This window comes from Cuculus canorus, chromosome 7, assembly GCF_017976375.1.
Source record: "Cuculus canorus isolate bCucCan1 chromosome 7, bCucCan1.pri, whole genome shotgun sequence".
Classification (NCBI taxonomy): domain Eukaryota; kingdom Metazoa; phylum Chordata; class Aves; order Cuculiformes; family Cuculidae; genus Cuculus; species Cuculus canorus.
The window spans coordinates 8,982,667-9,002,265 of NC_071407.1; the positions used below are offsets into that span (position 1 = coordinate 8,982,667).

At 41.6% G+C, this 19,599-nt stretch overlaps 1 protein-coding gene across 2 annotated transcripts in view; it reads left to right on the forward strand.

Annotated features, from left to right (window-relative positions):
- Window positions 1-2,708: 2,708 nt before the first annotated feature.
- The window catches only part of JMJD1C (jumonji domain containing 1C), a 159,951-nt gene continuing 143,060 nt past the window's right edge, over window positions 2,709-19,599 (forward strand). The window contains exon 1 of one of the 2 annotated variants that reach the window (XM_054070966.1): window positions 2,709-2,921. In XM_054070966.1, the coding sequence (XP_053926941.1) occupies window positions 2,790-2,921 (132 nt within the window). In that variant the 5' untranslated portion in view covers window positions 2,709-2,789. The remainder of the gene's footprint in view (window positions 2,922-19,599) is intronic. The other variant, XM_054070967.1, reaches the window with a different exon arrangement.

Genomic DNA, 19,599 nt, shown 5'->3' on the forward strand with positions numbered 1-19,599 from the left:
ATAATAATTACTAAGGAAATGGAGGAGCTGTTGCTTTGAAAGGGGAATTAATGTGATGGTTTAACGCCTGCAAAGGCTTCTGAGAAACAAAGAAGTTCTACTGAAGTGTGATAGAGCACAGACTGTCTAAAAGTTAGTTTCTAGGCTATCTTCAGGCCTTGGGTCACAGAACCATTAATTTATATTCTGTTACAGCTGGGGGCTCTGAGTTGGCTTCTCCTGAGCAGATAAAGTTCTTCCAGTTTGCAGCACTTTGTGTAGATGCAAGGAGAGACAGACAAAGTGAGAAGAAATGCATAAATGAACAGAGGCAAAGAAAATCAAGTTCCTGAAGGCAGAAAATGTGTTCATCAACTCGTGAGTGTTTCGTATGCTGATCTACCTGAAAGCAGTTGTTTTGACCTTCCCAAAGCAGGTATGGGTAACTAAAGCTCTTCAAAGCTGGATAACTGCTTGCAAATAGCTGAGAATCAGTGGGGACTGGGGAGTGAAGCTGCCCTGATGATATGCCAAGGCTCTGCCTTAAACTCTCTTTTCTTGCTCTGTGTGAAAAGCTGTTAAAGAGCAGCACTGTGGTGGGGAGCTGGGCAAAGGTCCTGCCCCTTTCATTTGGCATCTGGAGCTGACAGCTGACCGTGGGAATTAACACCTAAATATTGATGCTACTTGATCTTGCTCATATTTTCAGGTGATAACAATTATAAAATGATGCAGTGTTGAAAAATAGTCTTTGGTGAATTGCAGTCTATACTAGAACATAATTCTGGTGTTGGCAATTTGTGAGACGTATTTTTGGAACAAACTGGAAATACTTGGTTATTAATATTTTGGTACGGTATGATAAATTCACAAGTACACTCTATTAGAATCATGTAACTTGGCTTTTTTGACATTTTTTATGGTTTGTTGCACACTAATGTAATCTACTTAAGTACATAATTCAGTTATAATCTTAAATTACTCTTTGGCTAAACAAAAGGGAATCTAATAAAACTATAAAGAGCTTTGATATGATTGATATTTATTTAGTTGTCCTTGTAACATCTTTTTTATACCCCTCACTCATACCTGCTCTGTGCTTACATAATTTTTGCTTGTTCTGCGAGGCTGCAGAACTAGAGCTTTTTTTGTCAGGTGTAGCATTACCTTAAAATGTGAAGAACTCCTTTTCTGAAACGCACTGTTTTATTCTACAGCTGGTAAGGAACACACCTCCAGGCATCCCTAGTCTACTGCCAATGGGATGCCAGGCACCTATAGGTTCTTAGACAAATGTTATGTCTCATAAGTTATTCTCATACTGTGAACAAACTTGTCATGGTGAATGATGAATTATTTTTTTTTTGTTTTACTTTCTGTTAATTAACTTCTCTTGCACCAGAAGTTATTTTTTTTCCACTGAAATATACAGGAATGTGCTAAGTTGGCATTCTTGATTTATTGCTTTTGCTTCATGATCTATTTTTCAAAAATGTACTATTCAAATTTGCTTTCTGCTGCTAGATGAGAGATCATTAACCCGCTCTCTGGAGAGCAAGTATACCAGTAGAGGCAGAAGTTCACAACAGCTACACCTCTAGATAACACGAAGGAAAACCTCTTGGAAAGCAAACATGGCATTACTACAGCGTGACCACAGGCTTCAGAGGATCACAGGGCTGGAATACCTCTGCTGTGAGGACAGGGCGAGAGAGTTGGGGTGGTTCAGTCTGGAGAGGAGATTCCAGGGAGACATAAAGCAGCCTTCCAGTACTTAAAGGGGGCCGTGGGCAGCCTGATCCAGTGGGAGGTGTCCCTGCCCATGGCAGGGGGTTGGAACTGGATAGGCTTTAAAGGTCCCTTTCAACCCAAACTATTCTATGATTCTACAGGAAAGCTGGGGAGGGCTCTTTATCAGGGAGCGCAGTGACAGGGTGAGGGGGAATGGTTTTAAGATGAAAGAGGAGAGATTTAGATGAGATATTACAAAGAAATTGTACAATTGCCGGTGAGGCACTGGCACAGGCTGCCCAGAGAAGCTGTAGCTGCCCCATCCCTGGAGGTGTTCCAGGCCAGGTTGGATGGGGCTGTGAGCAACCTGGTCCAGCGGGAGGTGTCCCTGCCCGTGGCAGAAGGGCTGGAACCGGATGGGCTTTGAGGCCCCTTCCAACCCATTCTACGATTCACGGAAAAAACAATAAGCCAATAGCGGCTGCTGCAGCAATGGCTCTGTGACGGGTTACAGCCCAAGCTCCCGGGCTGAGCCGGCTGCTCTTCATCGCACTCCAGGGCACCGAGCGCTGTCCTCCGGGTCCCTGATGCCGCCCTTCAGGCGCTCCCGCTGACGGGAGGGGCCGAACCGGGGGCAGGTCCTGCCCCAGCCTGCGGGGGGATGCTCGGGTCGCGGGGCCGGGCGGGGACAGCCCGTATCGATCCCGCGGGGCCGCTCCTCGCCCGGGGCGGGCACAGGGAGCCGCTCTCCCCTCCTTCCACCCTCTCCCCGCGGTGCCCCCGGGCCGCCGCCGCCGGACTCTTTGCCGCGCGGCGTCCGCTCGCTCATCCCCTCCCGCCGCGCGCTGCCTGGCGGAGGAAGACGTCGCGCGGAGCCGGTCTCCATGGCAGTGGGCTGCGTGGGCGGAGTGGTCGGGGCCGCAGCGCGGCGGTGAGGGAGCCCCGCCCCTCGGTGTTTGTGTCAGGCGGCCCCGGCCGAGGGGCGCGCGCCCGGCGGCGGAGCGAGCCGCGCGCCATGGGCCGCCCGTAGCGAGCAGCGCGCGCGCGGCAGCGGGTGCGGAGCCCGCGCGGCGGCGGCCATGGCGGGGGAGGCGCGCCCGGAGCTGGTGGGGAAGCGGTTCGTGTGCGAGGCGCGGCCGGACAGCGGGCGCTGGCGGGCGGGGGTCATCCGAGCCGTGTCCCAGCGCGACTCCCGCAGCCACGACCTGGCGGTAAGAGGCGGTGGGGGGGGGGGGCTGCGGCGGGGCCTGCGGGCCCGGCTGACACGGGCTGGGGGGGGGGTGGCCCCGGCTCCTCACCCTGCAGCCGCGTCCAGGGGCCGCAGGACAGGGCGATCCCCCGGCCCCGCCACCGAGCAGCAGAGCCCGGGCCTCGGGGACGCGTCTGGGAATGCGGAGACTGCGGAGAAGATGCGAGCGAGACAGGCTGAGAGTTAGGGGTGTTTAGCCTGGAGGAGAGGAGGCTCCGGGGAGACCCTAGAGCTGCTGCCAGCGCTGAAAGCGGCTGCAGGGAAGGTGGGGAGGGGCTGTTTGCAAGGCCGTGGGGAGATAGGATGAGGGGGAATGGCTTTAAATGAGAAGGGGGAAGATTTAGATGAGACATTAGGAAGGAATTCTTCATGATGAGGGTAGTGAGGCGCTGGCACAGGTTGCCCAGGGAAGTTGTGGCTGCCCCATCCCTGGAGGTGTTCAAGGCCAGGCTGGATGGAGTCTATGAGCAACCTGATCTGGTGGGAGGTGTCCCTGCCTATGGCAGGGGGATGGAACTGGATGATCTCTGAGGTCCTTTCCAACCCAAACCTTTCTATGTTTCTATGATTGTCGTCATTGAAGGGGCTGGAGAACAAGTCTTATTAGGAGCGGCTGAGGGAGCTGGGGTTGCTTAGCGTGGAGAAAAGGAGGCTGAGCAGAGACCTCATCACTATCTACAACCACTCGAAAGAAGGTTGTAGTGAGGTGGGTGTTGGTCTCATCCAGGTGACGGGGAATAAGATGAGAGGGAATGGCCTCAAAGCTGCGCCAGGGCAGGTTCACATTAGACATCAGGAAAAATCTTTTCACCAGAAGGGTTCTTGGGCACTGGAACAGCTGTCCAGGGAGGTGACGGAGTTCCCATCCCTGGAGGTATTTAAAAGCCGGGTGGATGAAGTGCTCAGGGATATGACTTGGTAGTGGACAGGGACGGTTGGACTCGATGATCTCAAAGGTCTTTTCCAGCCTAGCGATTCTGTGATTCTGTGTATTGCTGACTGGCTGGCTCTAACGTGCTAGACGCGGTAGTGAACGTTGTTATTAAAAGAATGTCATTGTTTCCCTTCCTTTTATGTCCACTGTCACTGTTTTCCTAAGGGGTGTAGGAATGTGCGTGGAGGTTAAGCAAAGGAGCTAGGATATGCTCTGTTGTGCTCAGACACACTCTCGCTGGGGGGGAAGCACAAGCAGGATTTCCTTGGGTTAACGTTCTGAATGCGTAATCTGTAAAATGGAGTTTTATTGTGCTCTCCGGACTTGGGCCTGATTTTATTTGTGAATTCTCTGTTCTAACAAGAGTTGCGTTAGTGCTGTGGTTGTCTCCTTCCATGTTTTTATGTTATTTGGTGCTTCTGAAAGCACATTTAAAAATATCACAACTATGTCAATGGGAATTATGTAGGGTGGAAAAAAGAATTGCCAAACTGCACTGGGCAACCTGTATTGCTGCTGGTTGGGGGCAGGTGCTCACAGCTGAATGCTGTTGGGGTGGAATGTTGCCGTTCTTACAGACTCATCAAGCAAACAATTGCCTCGTTTTAGAGATTATTGATTGCTTGATGGAGAAGTGTGATTCACAAAATAAAGAATTCTTGCTTTCATATGTCTGGGGCTTTAAGCTTTGTTTTAGCAACAGAATGTATGTGACACTTGAAATGCTACTTTTTTTGCTATATTGTGCGTCGTTTTTTCCCCTTATTCTGCAGCTTATAAATCAAGTAGCGTGCTGTTCATGCCCTTCTGTATGAAATGGCCTGTTTTCAACCTTTGGTTATATATGAGAATTGTCTAGAATGCTTTATTTTTAGAATCTATTTTGGGTGTTATTCTTGCAGGGTGGTATTCTCTACTATCCATTTACAATTATGGAAATACTGAGTAATGTTTAAGGAGGTATTTACTAACATTTATAAGTCAGAGCCATAATTCGTAAACTCTAGGGACAGAGTTGACACGAAGAGAGAAAAGGTGCTAAACTAAGGCGTTTCAGGGGTTGTATCTGTTATGTTAAATAGATACCATATTGTAAGTACTTGCTCCTCTTCCTAACTTTGGTATCTGAGTGTTTTTCTCTTCAGATGCTCTTCTGTTATAGTTCTTGCTAAGTTAAGAAAGAGCTGTCATGTTATGGCTGGTTTCTGAGGCATGATGACTAAGGATATGCTTTTACCCAGCCCGCGCTTTAGCCTGGGTGCAGTGCTAACATGGCCATATTCCTTCTGGTATTTTCGAGCTAGCTCACCAGCACTGCATTATGCTATGTAGATGTACTCCTAGGCACCTCGGAGCACTGGAAGCCTGAGAGGTTTTGGAAATACTATCAAACGAGTGTCAGACTAGTACTTTACTGGAGTGTCATTGCCCCCTCTAAGTGCAATATTTGGGTTTTGTGTTACCTATTCTCTGTCCTCAGAGCAGAGACAAGTATGAATCACAAAGGGAGCAGGCAGAGGAAGGAATGATAAGGTTTCTGTTAGCAACAGGTAGTTTCTGTGCGTTTGGCTCTCCTTTTGCATTTGTAATTAACATGTACCTCTTGTCAGCTGATATTTGCTAACACGAGTATCCTCTTCCCCTGCCCCCAGTGAAGGACAAGGGCATTTTTCTGTTAGCCCTGGTTCCACGTGTGCTATCCTAGATGGAATGAGTGCTGCTCTTATCCTTCCATGGCTTTCATTTTGAGGTGGCCATCCCTATGAATAGCTGCAGACCCTCCTGCTACTCATCAGTGGAGTGAAATGGTAATTCTTGTTGACAGTTTCATTGCTACCCACAGGCTGCAGCATAAAAATGTTGAAATCGACTTTTTGTCAATTTTGTGTATTCCTGGTGTTTCGGAGGGGATGGACGTGGCAGAAATACAGAAGATGCCCTCAACCACAGGAAGGGAGGAGGGCAGCAGTGGGCATTTTCAAGATGCTTTGCAAACAGCTTGAAGTGAGTTACCTTTTAATCCCGGCTTTGGAAGGAATGTATAGTTTACATTGCCTTTGTGTCTTTTCTTCGTTAATAAATGTGAAACCCTGAGTCAGTCTCAACTAGTTTAAGAGCGGAGAAAGGTCTGAGAAAGATTACCTTCCACCAGTCTGTGAAAGCTGACATCTGAGGGGCCTAAGAGCCCTCCTCCCAAAAAAAACATTAAGGCAAGGAGGTCACTGTGTTTTACACGCTCCCCCTGGAAGCAAAAGGCGATCTCCAGCTGGCCAACCAGCATGCACTGAGCTTCAAACCAGCTACAGCACAGTGCTGCCTCTTGCTCAGCACCTATGGAGATAGGTGATGGGGGATGGGGCTGATGGTCTGTGAAGGTAGGCTGAAGGGCACGAGAAAGAGCTGAGCATTGACAAAAGCATGAGACCAAGTGTCAGTATTTGGATATGGGAATACAGGGACAAATGGAGAGTTTTATGAGGTGAAGGATCTTGGGGAGACATGGGCAAGCTTAGAGTCAACTGACATAATTAATGTTAAGTGGCCAAAGGGCTTGTAGGAGCAAATCGGCAGGAAACAGAGCTTCATTAGTTCTGCTGTAAACAGAACTACTCATTAAATCAGGATCTCCAGACCTGAAGGCTGGACTTGACTGCTTTTTGCTGGTGAGCAGGCAAATGAAGACTCCAGATTTCATGTGCTGAGAAGTTTGTTTCACGATTGTATTTTCCTAACTAAATGAATCAATATTTTAAATAGTTGAAATTGTTATCCTGGTAAGAAAATGAGGACAAGAACTCAGTTATCCAGTGTGTTCTTCCTGATAGGTCTCTTTTACCCTATTAAAGTATGTTAAATGACTCTTATATTTTTCACAATGGTGACGTGGCTGATAGGTAGTCTCTGGTTTTTTTTTTAAAATGGATTTTTTTTTTTATACAAAGAAGGAAAATGGTAACAAAGTGTCTTTTCTCCCGCTATTTTATGGAAATTTTGCCTTCCTCAGCTTTCCTATTAATATACCACTAGTGAGGAATATGGCAAGAACAACTGACACTGGTTGCAAGTTGTTTTGGTATTCTGGAAGATGAATGCTCTTGCTGTCGTGTTCAGGTCTTTATTGCCTGGATTTGGAACCCATGCCTCTTTCTTAGTCATCCTGTAATGTTTACAGATGTTTAAACATGCTTTCTACACAGGTACAGTGTATACGATTTATTCCAGGAGTTCTCTTGGTCATTTTCAAAGTCTGAGGCACAACTGCCTAGTTGGGCCTCTTGATCTTTCATTCTTGAACATCCCTGTTGCATCAAAAGCATTTACTTAAAAATATAAGCCAAAAAGTTTCATATACACCTGTGTGTGTCACTGGCATTGTGCGAGTTTGTAACATATTTATCTGTTTAATTAACCGCAGGTGTTATTAGAGAAAGTTGAGTACTCTTATTTTTTGTTACTGCTGACTGCTTGGAGAAGCCTGTGTGCTGCTCTGATTGCAGTGATAACTCAGGGCAAATAAAGAAATGGCCAGGAGGAAGGAGGTGGAGTGAGTGCTATGTGATCTCCCTGGTCTTTGCTGTCCCATAAGAATTGCTTTCTGGGCCACAGGCTCCAAAATGTCTATTTAATCACTACTGCCAAGATTTGACAAGGTGATGTCAGAGGTGTATTCCTATACTGTGCTTTAAAAAATGATTATTTAGAGGTGTAACTTTTTTTAAAAATATAAATAAAATTATTGAAATTATTTTGCTTATTGGAAGTGCTTCAGACTTCTGAGACTTTTCATGGTCCTGCAGTTTTATATTGAATATAGTGATATATTGAGCTGTAATTTTCTCTGCATGAAAGAGAAACTGGAAATAAGCTTTTAAACATGTAATGTGGAACCCTTAATAAAAAGTACAGCTGTAAGTTGCGATGATTTGTAATTGCGTATTTATTGATGTGTGAATTTTGCTGCCAGTGAAGTCCATGGATTGGAATACAGTATCAATAATTGAGTACTTTGGTAGTCTTACATATCTTATGATAGGCAGATGTAGCATTTAGTAGTTGTGCATAAGGAAATATGTTGTGGTGATAAATCACCATGTTAGATATCCTTCATAAAACCTTAATTATTAGTGATAGATTGAAGCCATTCTTTGATTTTTTTATTTACATTAAATCCGTAAGATACAGTGTGGAATGTAATACATAATTAGGTTTGGTGAATTGCATTTTTTTAGTATCTCACTTTTGGTAATTTGCAAAGAATTGTTAAAAATTCACTGTGTCTGGTAAAACCATTCGAAAAGAACAGCGTCAGACTTTGCGTGTCTGTTTTAACTAAATTTGCCTTTGCTTAACAGTAAAATGGAACTTCACAGAATGTAATGGGAATTTATCAGTACTGTATTACAGATATCAGGAATTATTTCTAATTATTTTCATGTTAATTTGAAAATGTTTTAGAGAAGAACTTCGTATGCTGAGAGTTTCTCACTGAAAGATGACGTTAAATTTGCCTTCAGTCTGCGTGGAACTGGTCTTACCCCGTCTTTTTATGACCTGTAGTTAGTTTTAATCTTCTCCCTTCTGTGTTCCCAAACTTTCTGAATGCAGTGTGGCTTTGTCATAGAGGCATAAAATTGCACTTCTGAAGGTTACCTTTGCTTTCTGCCTGATGTTGATTTTTAGTTCAGTGTTTTGCTTTGTCCTCTGTTTTCCTTTCACTAAGCTAGTATTTAAGGAGAAAGTGTATGTATTAATTTTTTGAAGGTGTTTGAGCTAATCTGTTTAAAAATGAAATGGAATTTTTTATTTCTTACTTTAGAAGTACGTGCTCTGCAGCATTCACTTGTTAACTCTGAAATATACTGGAAGATGCAAAATGTGCTTTGAAGTAGTTGTGCATAGCTTGGTGGTGGCTAATGGAATTTAAGGATATTCTGTATTTCTGTACCAGCATCTGGATTAAAGATGAAGAACAAGTTGTTTGTGTGGAGCCTGTAACGTTATTTACTCCAGCTATTGGAGGTGATGCTAAAACCATGCCAGAGCAGTTTACCTTGTCACTGCTACCTCTGAACCCAGACAAAGTGTTGTTGTAGGATGTATTCTTTGTGTGTTTTGAAGTTGGTTTGAAAGGATTGGGAGAAGCTCAAAATGTTACTGGGATTTAGACCATTTTCAGTTGTTTCTATTGTTCCGTGTCAGTATTGAAGCCAAGGAATCTTGTATGTTTTGGTGCATATCAGCTGGGCCATCTTTTCTTGGCTCAGCAGTAAAGAAAACTTCCTATTTCCTTTCTGTGTTTCTAATAAGATTGAGCTCATCATTCTGTGCCTGCGAATGTCACCTCATCTGTCTTCCAGAATTAGTTCAGTTAGTCTTCAGGAAGGAGTATCTTCTTCATAGTAATTTGACAAAAAGGTCAAAACCAGAAGTGTTCCTGTGAAGCTGACTGCAAGATTTCAATGGTTTATACTCTGCCTTTTCCTCCTCTGTGCTTTTGTACTAATACAAACCTGAATATGGTGTACATTAACAGGTAAATGTGCTTACACTGATGGATTTTGAGGAAGGTTTATTTGAATGTCAATTTGCAAACAGAATTTAGATGTCTTGAGCTAGGGATTAATGAGTTTATTAATTTGCTGCATTGTTGCAAAGTGCGCAGCAGTGAATGAAATATGGAAAAAGGAAGATTTGATTATATACTTAAATCTTTCAGGAGGTTTTAGGAAAGATATATCAGGCATTTTCCTAGTCAAAAAAAGCATTTACTTTTGCCTTTGTATGCCATGCGTATGAATAATGTATTATTCCAAATTTGCATTACATAAAATTTTTCTTGCTCCAGAATTTTGTGTGAATCTTTGAAGGTGTCTCAGAAAAACAGCATATAGCCATCTTAAAGAATGAGTAGTCATTTTGTAGGAAGCCATTCATTCTGTGCACATGCCAAGGTCTCAACCTCTTTGAGAATGGCAGAAACGTTCTTTAATGTCAAACTGAAGGATCTGGCCAAAAATAAGCTCAACCTTCTTCTGTCCTACTATCATTAAATTGTAGAGATGCTTAGTTCCATTGGTCATCTTGAGTTTCTGCTGCGATCAGGCTTGGCTTTCCCTTTCAATAGGATTCAGTAAGCTACTTCTGCTTTTGCTGGAAGAAATTAAGTATTGATGATTTGAGAAGTTTACCTGAAGTTGGCAACAAGGTGGTTGTCTTGTTCTTTGAAGCTGGTGGAGAATTCTAGGCTAAGCTACTGCTATAATGCTTCATTTTATTGACTTGTCCAGAAAGTTACTATCATTAGTTGATGATATTCCCATGTACCACTACCCTTCATGTGAGAAAAAAAATGAGGGTAGGGGAGCCAGAAGGAACTGGATTTTCCTGTGTTTTGCTTTCTAGTAAATTTCTTGAAAATATTTTCATTGATTGCTTAAATTATTTTACTTTGAACAGCTGTAACCACTTCTAAGAATTAAGTGGAATGGAGCAACTTAATCTGCTCACTTAGAAGTTGTCTCTCTGTACACATGGAAGCTGGGTTTGAACTAATTCATGTACTCTATGCAGAGCTTCATGGGCACAAAAGACGCAGAGTAAGCATAAAGGCTTTTAGCTTGACCGACCCATGGCAACAGTTTTAGAAGTTTTGGAGACTGTGGTTCCACAGACATTTCTCTTGGTGGCAGTGCTGGCTTAATTTTTTTTAACCCTGAGCAGCTTCCTGATCCATTCACCTTATGGCACTTCAGGCAGTTGTGCTGAGGCTGAGAAGGTTGTGTGAGATTGATCCGTGGCAAATGGCTGAGAGTAGGAGCAGCTTAAGCTGGCTCGATTTCCAGCAGGAAAGTCTCTGGACCATGGCCTGAATGAAGTTGTTGAAAACTAGCTTAAATATCTTTGTGAGAGTTGCAGTCACTGTAACTAGTAAATGTGTCCTGACCTGTTAAGCTGCAATGCCAGGATTTTGTGCTGCAGTTGAATTAATGATATTTACTCTCTATGGACAACTTACTGTTTCACTTGAATAAGGACATATATGTTTGAAATAACCCATAACACAATTATTTTATGTGTATTGATGCTATATTTAACTTGCAAATGCAAGTTTTAGAGGAATAGGTGTGAAATCAAATGCTTTGAGGGAAACTTGAGCATCTGTAAAGATGCATACACCTCTGATGCCTTAGTGAAATATTGAGTATAATATTTCTGCATAAGTATGGTGATCTTGTTGAGTGTTCTGATCAGTGCTGTGATTAATGTAGATGTTGAAATGATTGCAGTTAGGCTACGCTGCAAGTAACTTACTGCTATGTATGACAACTCATGTAGGCACTGCTGGCTTAGTACTTGGAGTGACTCACCAGGGGTTTATTTTCGTGCTAAGGGAATGGGGCTCTTTAATAAAATAACAGTTTAAAATCTGGAGTGTGATCACTCCGTGAAAGAGAGAGTACTTGCTGAGTCATTGCCAGGTGGCTCGAGTCAAATCTCTTTAGTCCTGCATATCTGGCGAGGAGGGATGGGAAAGCTGTATTTTTGGAGGAGTGTTGGTAAAGACGGTTCATTTTGAGACAGTACTCTGGCTTATTTCCTTATTTCTTTTGCTGTTCTTGGCCTCTCTTCTTTCCTGAAAAACAGAACGTAAATTTACTACCTTTCAAAAATAGACAAAAATATCCAAAAGCTGATACCAAACAGAGAAAAACTTGTTGGGATAATCGTAGGAAATATATGATTTAAACTGCTCAGTTCATATAGAAAATCTTGGAGAAACAGTGACAGGAAATCAGTAGTGAACTCTTAGACTGGACTTTGTCATTAATCTGTACTTTTTCTTGCATCCTAATTCTTTCTAAAGGAACGCTCTGAGACTATAGTTTTGCAGCCTTGGTGAACAAAGACAGGAGCGAGCAAGGCATGGTGTGAGCAGTTTCTAGGGGAGAGGCTAATGGCTCATGGCCTGTAGACCTACAGTGATCTTAAAAGAATCAGGCGGTAACAGTGGTCTAGTGCCAAAATTTCAGTCAAAAATACAGAAGCTGATGTAGTCAAAGCACAAATGTCAGTGAGGTACTGTGGTCTTACGAGCTGTTGTTGGGACGCTTAGCTATCATTCCTCTAAAATTATGGCATGTAATTGTACTTCCTCAGTGTTTCTTTCTGGTGATTTGGAGCTCAGGGTCTTCCTCCTGCAGGATTTAGAGGCCCTTGCTGGATTTTTCCCAAAATTTATTTGTAGGAAACCTTTTTGAATCCCTTTCAACACCGCGTGACAACTGCACGTTGTACTTGGGATTACTTGCTGTTGTTTCAGACATGCTTTGGTTCTTACGTAATGAACTGCAAGTCAATTGTCACCCCTTGTTTGCCATTTGCATGCCACTCATGATTTTATTAGCTCTGCTGTACTACTTCATACTCCTCTCTGTAAGCATATAAGCATGGCAATTTTCCTTTACTGTTTCTTAACCCAAGAGACCCAGAGATATCTGTTCCGTCTGTCAGTCTCTACCAGCCCTGTCCAAATAAATGTCTGTTCGAACCAGATTATTCCAAAGACTGTGCTGTTTGTTTGCATATCTTAAATGGCTATCTACACCTAGACGAGATGCCTATCTTCACATTATTTCTTTTCTGCAGGTTATTCTGAATAGATTTAGTTTAACACTGTCAAGTCGAGTTTAATTTTTTTTTTCCAGGAAAGAAAGTAACATTTCATATGAGTTTTAAATTGTGAAAATTTCTTTCTCCACTGGAGTGTATTGATGATTTTTTTATTTTTTTTTCCCCCCGGTTATGTTAACCAAACCATCTGTTGCAGGTCTGTTTATATTTAGTAGACCCAAGTGCTGTTCAAACCTTGGTGGTGATCTATTTAATAACAGTTAAAGCAGTGAGTAAAGCTTTAAAAAAAAAACAAAACAACAAAAAAACAAAAAGGAAGGTGAGTGGTAATGAAATACTTCTGGCTTGCTCACTACTAATCCAGGTGGGCTATCATAAATATACCTGATCCTTCTGTATGCTGTTATAGTTTAACATTTGTATATAGGTCAAAAATATTTTAGACTGTGTCCTGACCAGTTCTTAATTTGATGGGTAGCGTTTTTTTATAACTGGGTACTCATTTCCTGCTGCTTGATCTTTTAAAAGAGAGGTGTTATTTTTAAAGAGAAATTTTGACTCACTGAAAGAAATTGCAGTATCTTTGTGTAAATAGAAAATGTTTCAAGTGTTTTGTAACTATGTACCATACTTTTCCTTTAAAAATATATCCTGGGTTAATCTGTTCCTTCTTGTTACCGGTAGCTTTTTACAAAATTTCAATTTAGCGGGAGTCAGACCTAAAATTACAAAATGTATAAACTTGAAAATCTCGTTTGATAAGCTATTCATTGACTAACTATCCAGTTCCATCAGATGTTTTCTTCTGAAACTGAACGTAGTATTTTCATAAAGCATTGTGAAGATTTTTATTTTTTAAAATGGAAAGACTTCGTTTTTGCTTGATGTGGAAAAATGGCTTGCTGACACTACTTAATTTTTTTTTTGAGTTCTGTGATATTGTTTTGTTCAGGTAAAGTGAGTCATGTGTGTATGCTTTGACAGAGGAAAACAATATGCCAAAATTTTTTTGACATCAAATGGATTTTCTGTTATCTAATTTTGGTTATTTTCTATAGCTTTTGGATAGCTTTGACCATGGCTCATGTTTTGGTAACATAGCAAAGTTGATTGCTGCTCACTGACTAGTTTCAAATGTGCTAAACAGCATATAAGTCTCAAGCTTGCCCATGTTACTTTTCTGCTAAAATAAAGAGCTAAGTAATGGCAGAACTTAATAGGGATCTCCGGTACCTTTGAAATAGATGAATTCTGTGTCTCCAGAGTGTTATTAGGTTTGTTTGCCAAGATAAAAGGATGACATTGAATACCCTTTTATGCTTTTTCTAACTGTGGTAGTCTACCCATTTCTAGCTACCGGGACCTTGTGAGTTCCTAACTGCTTATTGGTATATTTGAGAGTTCAGTGCTTCAGTGGAAATAAGCAATTAGTTCTATGTCTGTATCTTTCTTTCCTTTTTTACAGAAGTCTGGTTTTGATCTGGAATTTAGCATGCCTACGTTTTAAGAACTATGTCTTTAGTTGAGAAGAGGACAGTGTAAGCATGTATGGGAACTAGAATATATGTCAGTCAGCAGGGGAGGTAAAGAAAGAAGAGAGGACCGTGATGGTTTAAATGTAGAAACCCATACATAGTTTGATATAAACTGACAAAAGGAAGGTTCCTTCTGTCTGCACAAGCCAGCATCCCTTCTTGTGGTGGAAATACTAAGAAATTTGTAATGAAAAAACATCTAAATGTTGAACTTCAGTACCTGTGTTCACAGTTTTACTTAAAGCTAATGATTCTTTTAACTCAGAAACCCAAATTTTCATAAAGCATTGGTTACTTAAAGTCAGAGAGCAGAGATGAAGCTGGTATTGCTATTTCATTAATCATAGCATGGGCCATGTGCAGTTCTTATTCTGAAGGCTGCAAGTCTGGCATTTCTTAGGGCAGTTGTAGAACTGAGCTTTTTTGTGGCTCTTTATAATTGCTTTGTTTCCTTCTCTTCTCAATCTTCTTAATCTCTTCCCTTACCTCCATCTACTTGTTACTTGTCAGGCATTCACTGTAGGAGAGCCTCACCTGTAACATAACAGACGTGCTGCTCTTTCATGGGACTGTGTATACAGGACAGAGGGCCTGAACTCCAGCCTTACTTCATAGCAAGGTAGCTGGGATAGATAACTACAGGCTGGCAATCTGTTTACTGTGGAGAATAACCCATGAGAATAGTTCTGGGAGTTGGAAAGTTAGGCCTTACAAAGGGCTTCCCTAATACATATTGTGGTGGAGGGCAATGTTTGCTGATACTGCAGTAGCTTTGGGCTGCCTGTGGAACATAGAAAAGTGGTTCTGAGCATGTCTTTGCTAATGCAGTCAGGTTGTCTCTAAATTTGTGCTGCTTGGCTGCCCTTTCAGTTGATTTTTAACTAAGGCCACTGTTGAATTCTGTTAGTTACAAGGGCTCAAACAGGCAGGTAGCCTTGATGGGGATTAGTTTATTGGATGTCTACTAAAGTGCAAACTCTGGCTGCAGCTTTATCCACCCTCAGGCTATTCAGATTCTCTCTACAGTGTGATCTTATTGTCTGAGCCAGTGGAGCTACAGAATTAACCTTTTCCTTCAGTTGGAGGGGGCAGTTTTTTTTTTCTTTTGGCGCTTAGAAGGTGATGGTGTCTAATTTAAAAATGTGAGTGTGTTCCTGAAAGCTACTTTTAATTAATACCAGGTGCTTTCTTCAGTGCATAGCTGTTGACCTCGCCCACCTCCCGTACCTTTCTTCACTGGGCCCGTCAGCTGGGCAAGGGCAGCACAAGGTTTGGAACTTCAGGCTTGCAGATTAGGCAAGCAGCCAACTCCCATCAGTAAAGTGTATGGATTTGCAAGGCACTTGTTTTGCATACCACTCATAAGAAATTTGTATGTGGACATAGACTTCCTGCCCTTATTGAATTTGTCAGTAGCTTAATACAGAAGTCTTAACTGGAAAACATGCTTGAAAAAAAATCTGTATCTGGAAACAATAGTAGAAAGTAATTAAAAAAAAATAGTGGTATTGAGACCATGTCTAGTAGTACTGACCCTTATGGTGATAAAAGCCAGAGGTATTTCATAAGAAAATGAATATATCCACTTTGCTGAAGAACTTGAAAATTGCTGCTGTAGTATTTGTGCTGTGGAGTATGCAGGACTTCACCTACAAAACATAGCAGAGGTTGGGAGTTGGTTGGGAGAGGAAAGCTGAGGTTGTGGGTTCTGTGGTGTGCAGCACTTGTAGCAGTGCTGAGGGCTGTTACGGTAAGTGGTAATGATGGACTGGGGGCATGTGCTGTTAAGCTGTGCTTTGAAGCATTTTCTTATTACTTTATTGGTTGCTTCTGTATAGTCCTTTGAACTGTTTCCTGACACTTCATTAACATTGTTTAAAAAGGAAAATGCTTGCTCAGATAGTCTAGTGAAAGATTTTACTGGCAATCTTCAAGAAAGTAAAGTCCTATTTTAGCAGAGTCATGCCAAATGGGTTAACAGTTTGAAGGGTGGTTGGCCTGTGACATTGGATCAAACTTGCGGTGGTTTATAAATTGAAGTATCTGTACTTTATTGGAAATGTACATCTGGGGAAAAAGATGCAACAAATTTTTTTCTACAAGTTGTAATGTATAAAAATAAATTACAAAAAAATCTTTAAATTCACAGAGTAGTTAAGAGCATGGCCATTCCAAATAAATGGCATTGTGGAGGTGCTTTGAAATGAGTGCTGTAAAATAACATCCCAGTGCATCTTAGTACATCCTGTGTTCTTTCTTACCTTTTAGTGTTAGGAATATCAAACCAGCAAGGTAGCCAGCATGAGAAAATTGGCAATTCTAAGTGTTATGCAGGAGAAGATGTCTTGCTGTCATGTAAATATAAATAGGAGATTAGGCTGCATTCATTCTGGATGCATGAGTCAAAATTATTGACGCTGCTTTTAACCTTCTCTTGTTTTGTGCAAAACACTCCACCTGATGTTTTCCTAGTCCTGTTCCCTACCTACCCCACAATTTAATTTCTCCTTAGATCACTTCTCTTTATTGCATCTTCCTATGGTCAGAGTACTTCAGGCTTCTCATAAGTATCTTGTCCTGTCCTCAGACCTGGAAGACTTCCAATAACCTCCCTTCTCTCAGGCAATAAGATATTGTTAGCTAACTAATAACTTCCATTTTTAATGTGAAACTCAAACCTACTGGAACTGTTGATCGCTCATGTTAAAAAAGACATCAAGGCTGCTTCTATAAGCAGTAGATGGTTACACAGGTCTAGTCCTTTGACTAATAAGTGGAGCATAGATTTAATAGTGGTGTGGTTTTGCTAAAGGTGATCTGAAAGATTGAGGGGGGTTAGCTTCAAAAATGGGTTTTTGTTTAAGTGGCTTTGTTTGTCTGAAGGTAAGACTGAGATATTCCAGGGTAAACAGTCTGTGAATTGCATGATAAACTTCTGCCAAATCTCAGTGCTAGAATTGCTGAGATTACCCTTTCTGTGTCCATGCAACTCTGTTTACTTTGTAGGACACTCTTTGACCAAGACCTCACTGTGGAAGGTGCTGTGCAAACACAGAGCTAAAATTGTCTGTCGAGTTCATGTAATCCAGAAGGACAAGGAGCTGAAATGAGATTATAGTGATGTGTTGTTTGTATATAGCAGCCTAACCTTTGGGAAATCTTGTGACAGAGGAGACATGGGAGAGTTTGAGGTGTATAAAAAAGTAGCTCTACTGATCTTTCGTGGTTATGTGTCAAACATGAAGGATAGGCAGAGGTAACACTCAAAGGTAGCAGGCTGAAATGTTTTTTCTCTCTCTCTTTTTTTTTTTTTTTTTAAAGCTGTCATGACAGGTTTTGATTAAGTGTGAATCAGAAGCAGGACTTTGCATTTTGTAGCCAAGTCTGAAGAGTCTGAAGACTTTAAAACCAGTAGAGAAAGAAAGCAAAATGATGTAGAAAATACTGATGTAATTGCAAAGTGGTACAACAATTACTGTGTAGCAGCGTTGTGAAAAGATGTGTGTGGAGCAGAGTTCTGTGAATTTCAAAGGAAAAAAAAGATGTAATAAGTCAGGTAGGGACCTGGGTAGGACTTCAGTATAGGTGTGAAGGTAAGGACCTTGGAGGAGTCGATAGAAACGGTATTGCCACGAGCACTGAAAGCTCCATCTTAGCTATATTATGCTTGAAGGTGCAAACTGTGCAAGTTAGTGTCAGTGAGTGAGTTGAAATGTTTTTTGTGACCCTAACCATAGGGTTGTGCTGAGTAGTCTGATTCAGTGCCTATTTTAAGTACATTCTGGATTTTTCTTTTCCCACCAGCACAGCAAATGAATTCTTCGTTTCCATCACACATCTTCTGTTGCTCTGGTGTGAACTTGGAAAATAATTTTTGAAATGGATCACACCAGTGACTTTTGAACTCCGTGCAGACCATTTGTGGTCTACGGAACTAACTGATCAGGGGAACCAGTGTGCCTTTATGGTATTTATAGTGAAAGTTTAAATAAAAACTGATCTCGGAAAGTTTGAATACTAACAATAGCTTTTTAGTCCTAAAGGCTTTGGAATCACTTTATTTCAATGTTTTTCTGATGATTTAGTAGGCCCTCAGTTACTGACATCTTGATGACAGGGGTTGGTGGCAACTTGAGTTGCCAGCAGGCTTTTTCATTTTTCATGTATCACTTGTGATGTCAGTTATGTTTATGTTATAAATGTGGCAAAGACCTCTTGGTTTTCATTTTATTGCAGAGGTTTGAATAATTGAGAGTGACAGAGGAGTTTAGTAATAGTGAAATTAACCTGGATGGCCTAAACAGGTAATAGTTGAGATCCTTTTTCTGTGAGGAACTGACTAATTTGTCAACATGTCAAATTGGTCACAAGCCAAGCTAATCACTTCTGTGGGCTACATCAAGAAAGACAGAAGAAATGCTCCATATGTTCTGATTTGTATTCATTCAGTTTTGCCTAACAAAATTTTGGGTGTTACGTAGGGTTTGTGACACCTTCTTGTTTTAACATCTCCAACCTGTGAAAGTGGTAAAACACGATGAAATCTGGACCACAGTATCATTAAATGCCCTCATGATTTAGTTCTTAATTTTTCCACAGGAGGACAGCCTTACAGAGTTGGCAGGGCAGGCAAAAGCATCAATGTGCTTGCAGTCCTCCGAGATTTTATGCTTCTTGGATTGGGAGGGAATAATTATAAAATTTGATAGATTTGAAGCTACTATGAATATTTTACATTGACCAAGTTATTGGAACGCTTAACTGTGTGAACATATTGGTTTAGTTTAACGGGGAAGAGGAGGTGGAGGTGTCTGGGGAAAAGAGGCAGGAACAGAAAGAATTTTGTGTCTTGGCAGAGAATTTGAGTGCTGTAAAGCCAGTGACTCTGTCATCCCCCACCCCTCCATTTTTTTTCCCCTTTGCGTTTTTTTTGCTGCTTTGTTTTTAATTAAGCCTACAGGACTGGTGTTGTTCAGAACCACCAAAGCTGGAAATGTAAAAGAAGGTTTTTTTCTTTTTTCCCCTGCGTTTTCAACTCCCACTCTTAAGAGTGGGTTGTAATAATTCAAGGATTCAGACTGAGTTGTAGGAGTCCTGGAAATGACTGTGCCTGAAAAAATCAAGATATCCTTAAGTATCATAACAAGATATTAAAATAGACATTCTGTAGACTTATTTCTCCAGTCTTTCTATTCTGCGCTTAAATAGGAAATCAGTTTGGACACAAGTTCCTAATAAGATCCTCTAAAGTATCAAAGTCGGTGAATGAGGTAGACCCACTAGATGATGAAGGGTACTAATTATGGTTATTGCAGGGTTTTGTCAAAGAGCACAATCAGAGAAACTGGATGTCTGGGTAGGTTCTGTTGCAGCATCTGGGTCCCTGGAGGCGGATGTGCTGAACTATGAGTGAGAGTGAAAGCTACTTCTGTAACTAAACCCAAATTCAACTTTTCTTCAGTTCACTGCTCAGAGAATCAGTGACATTTTTCTGCCTTATCTTTCTATGATGGGAATCTGCCTTTGTAAGGAAGTCTTTA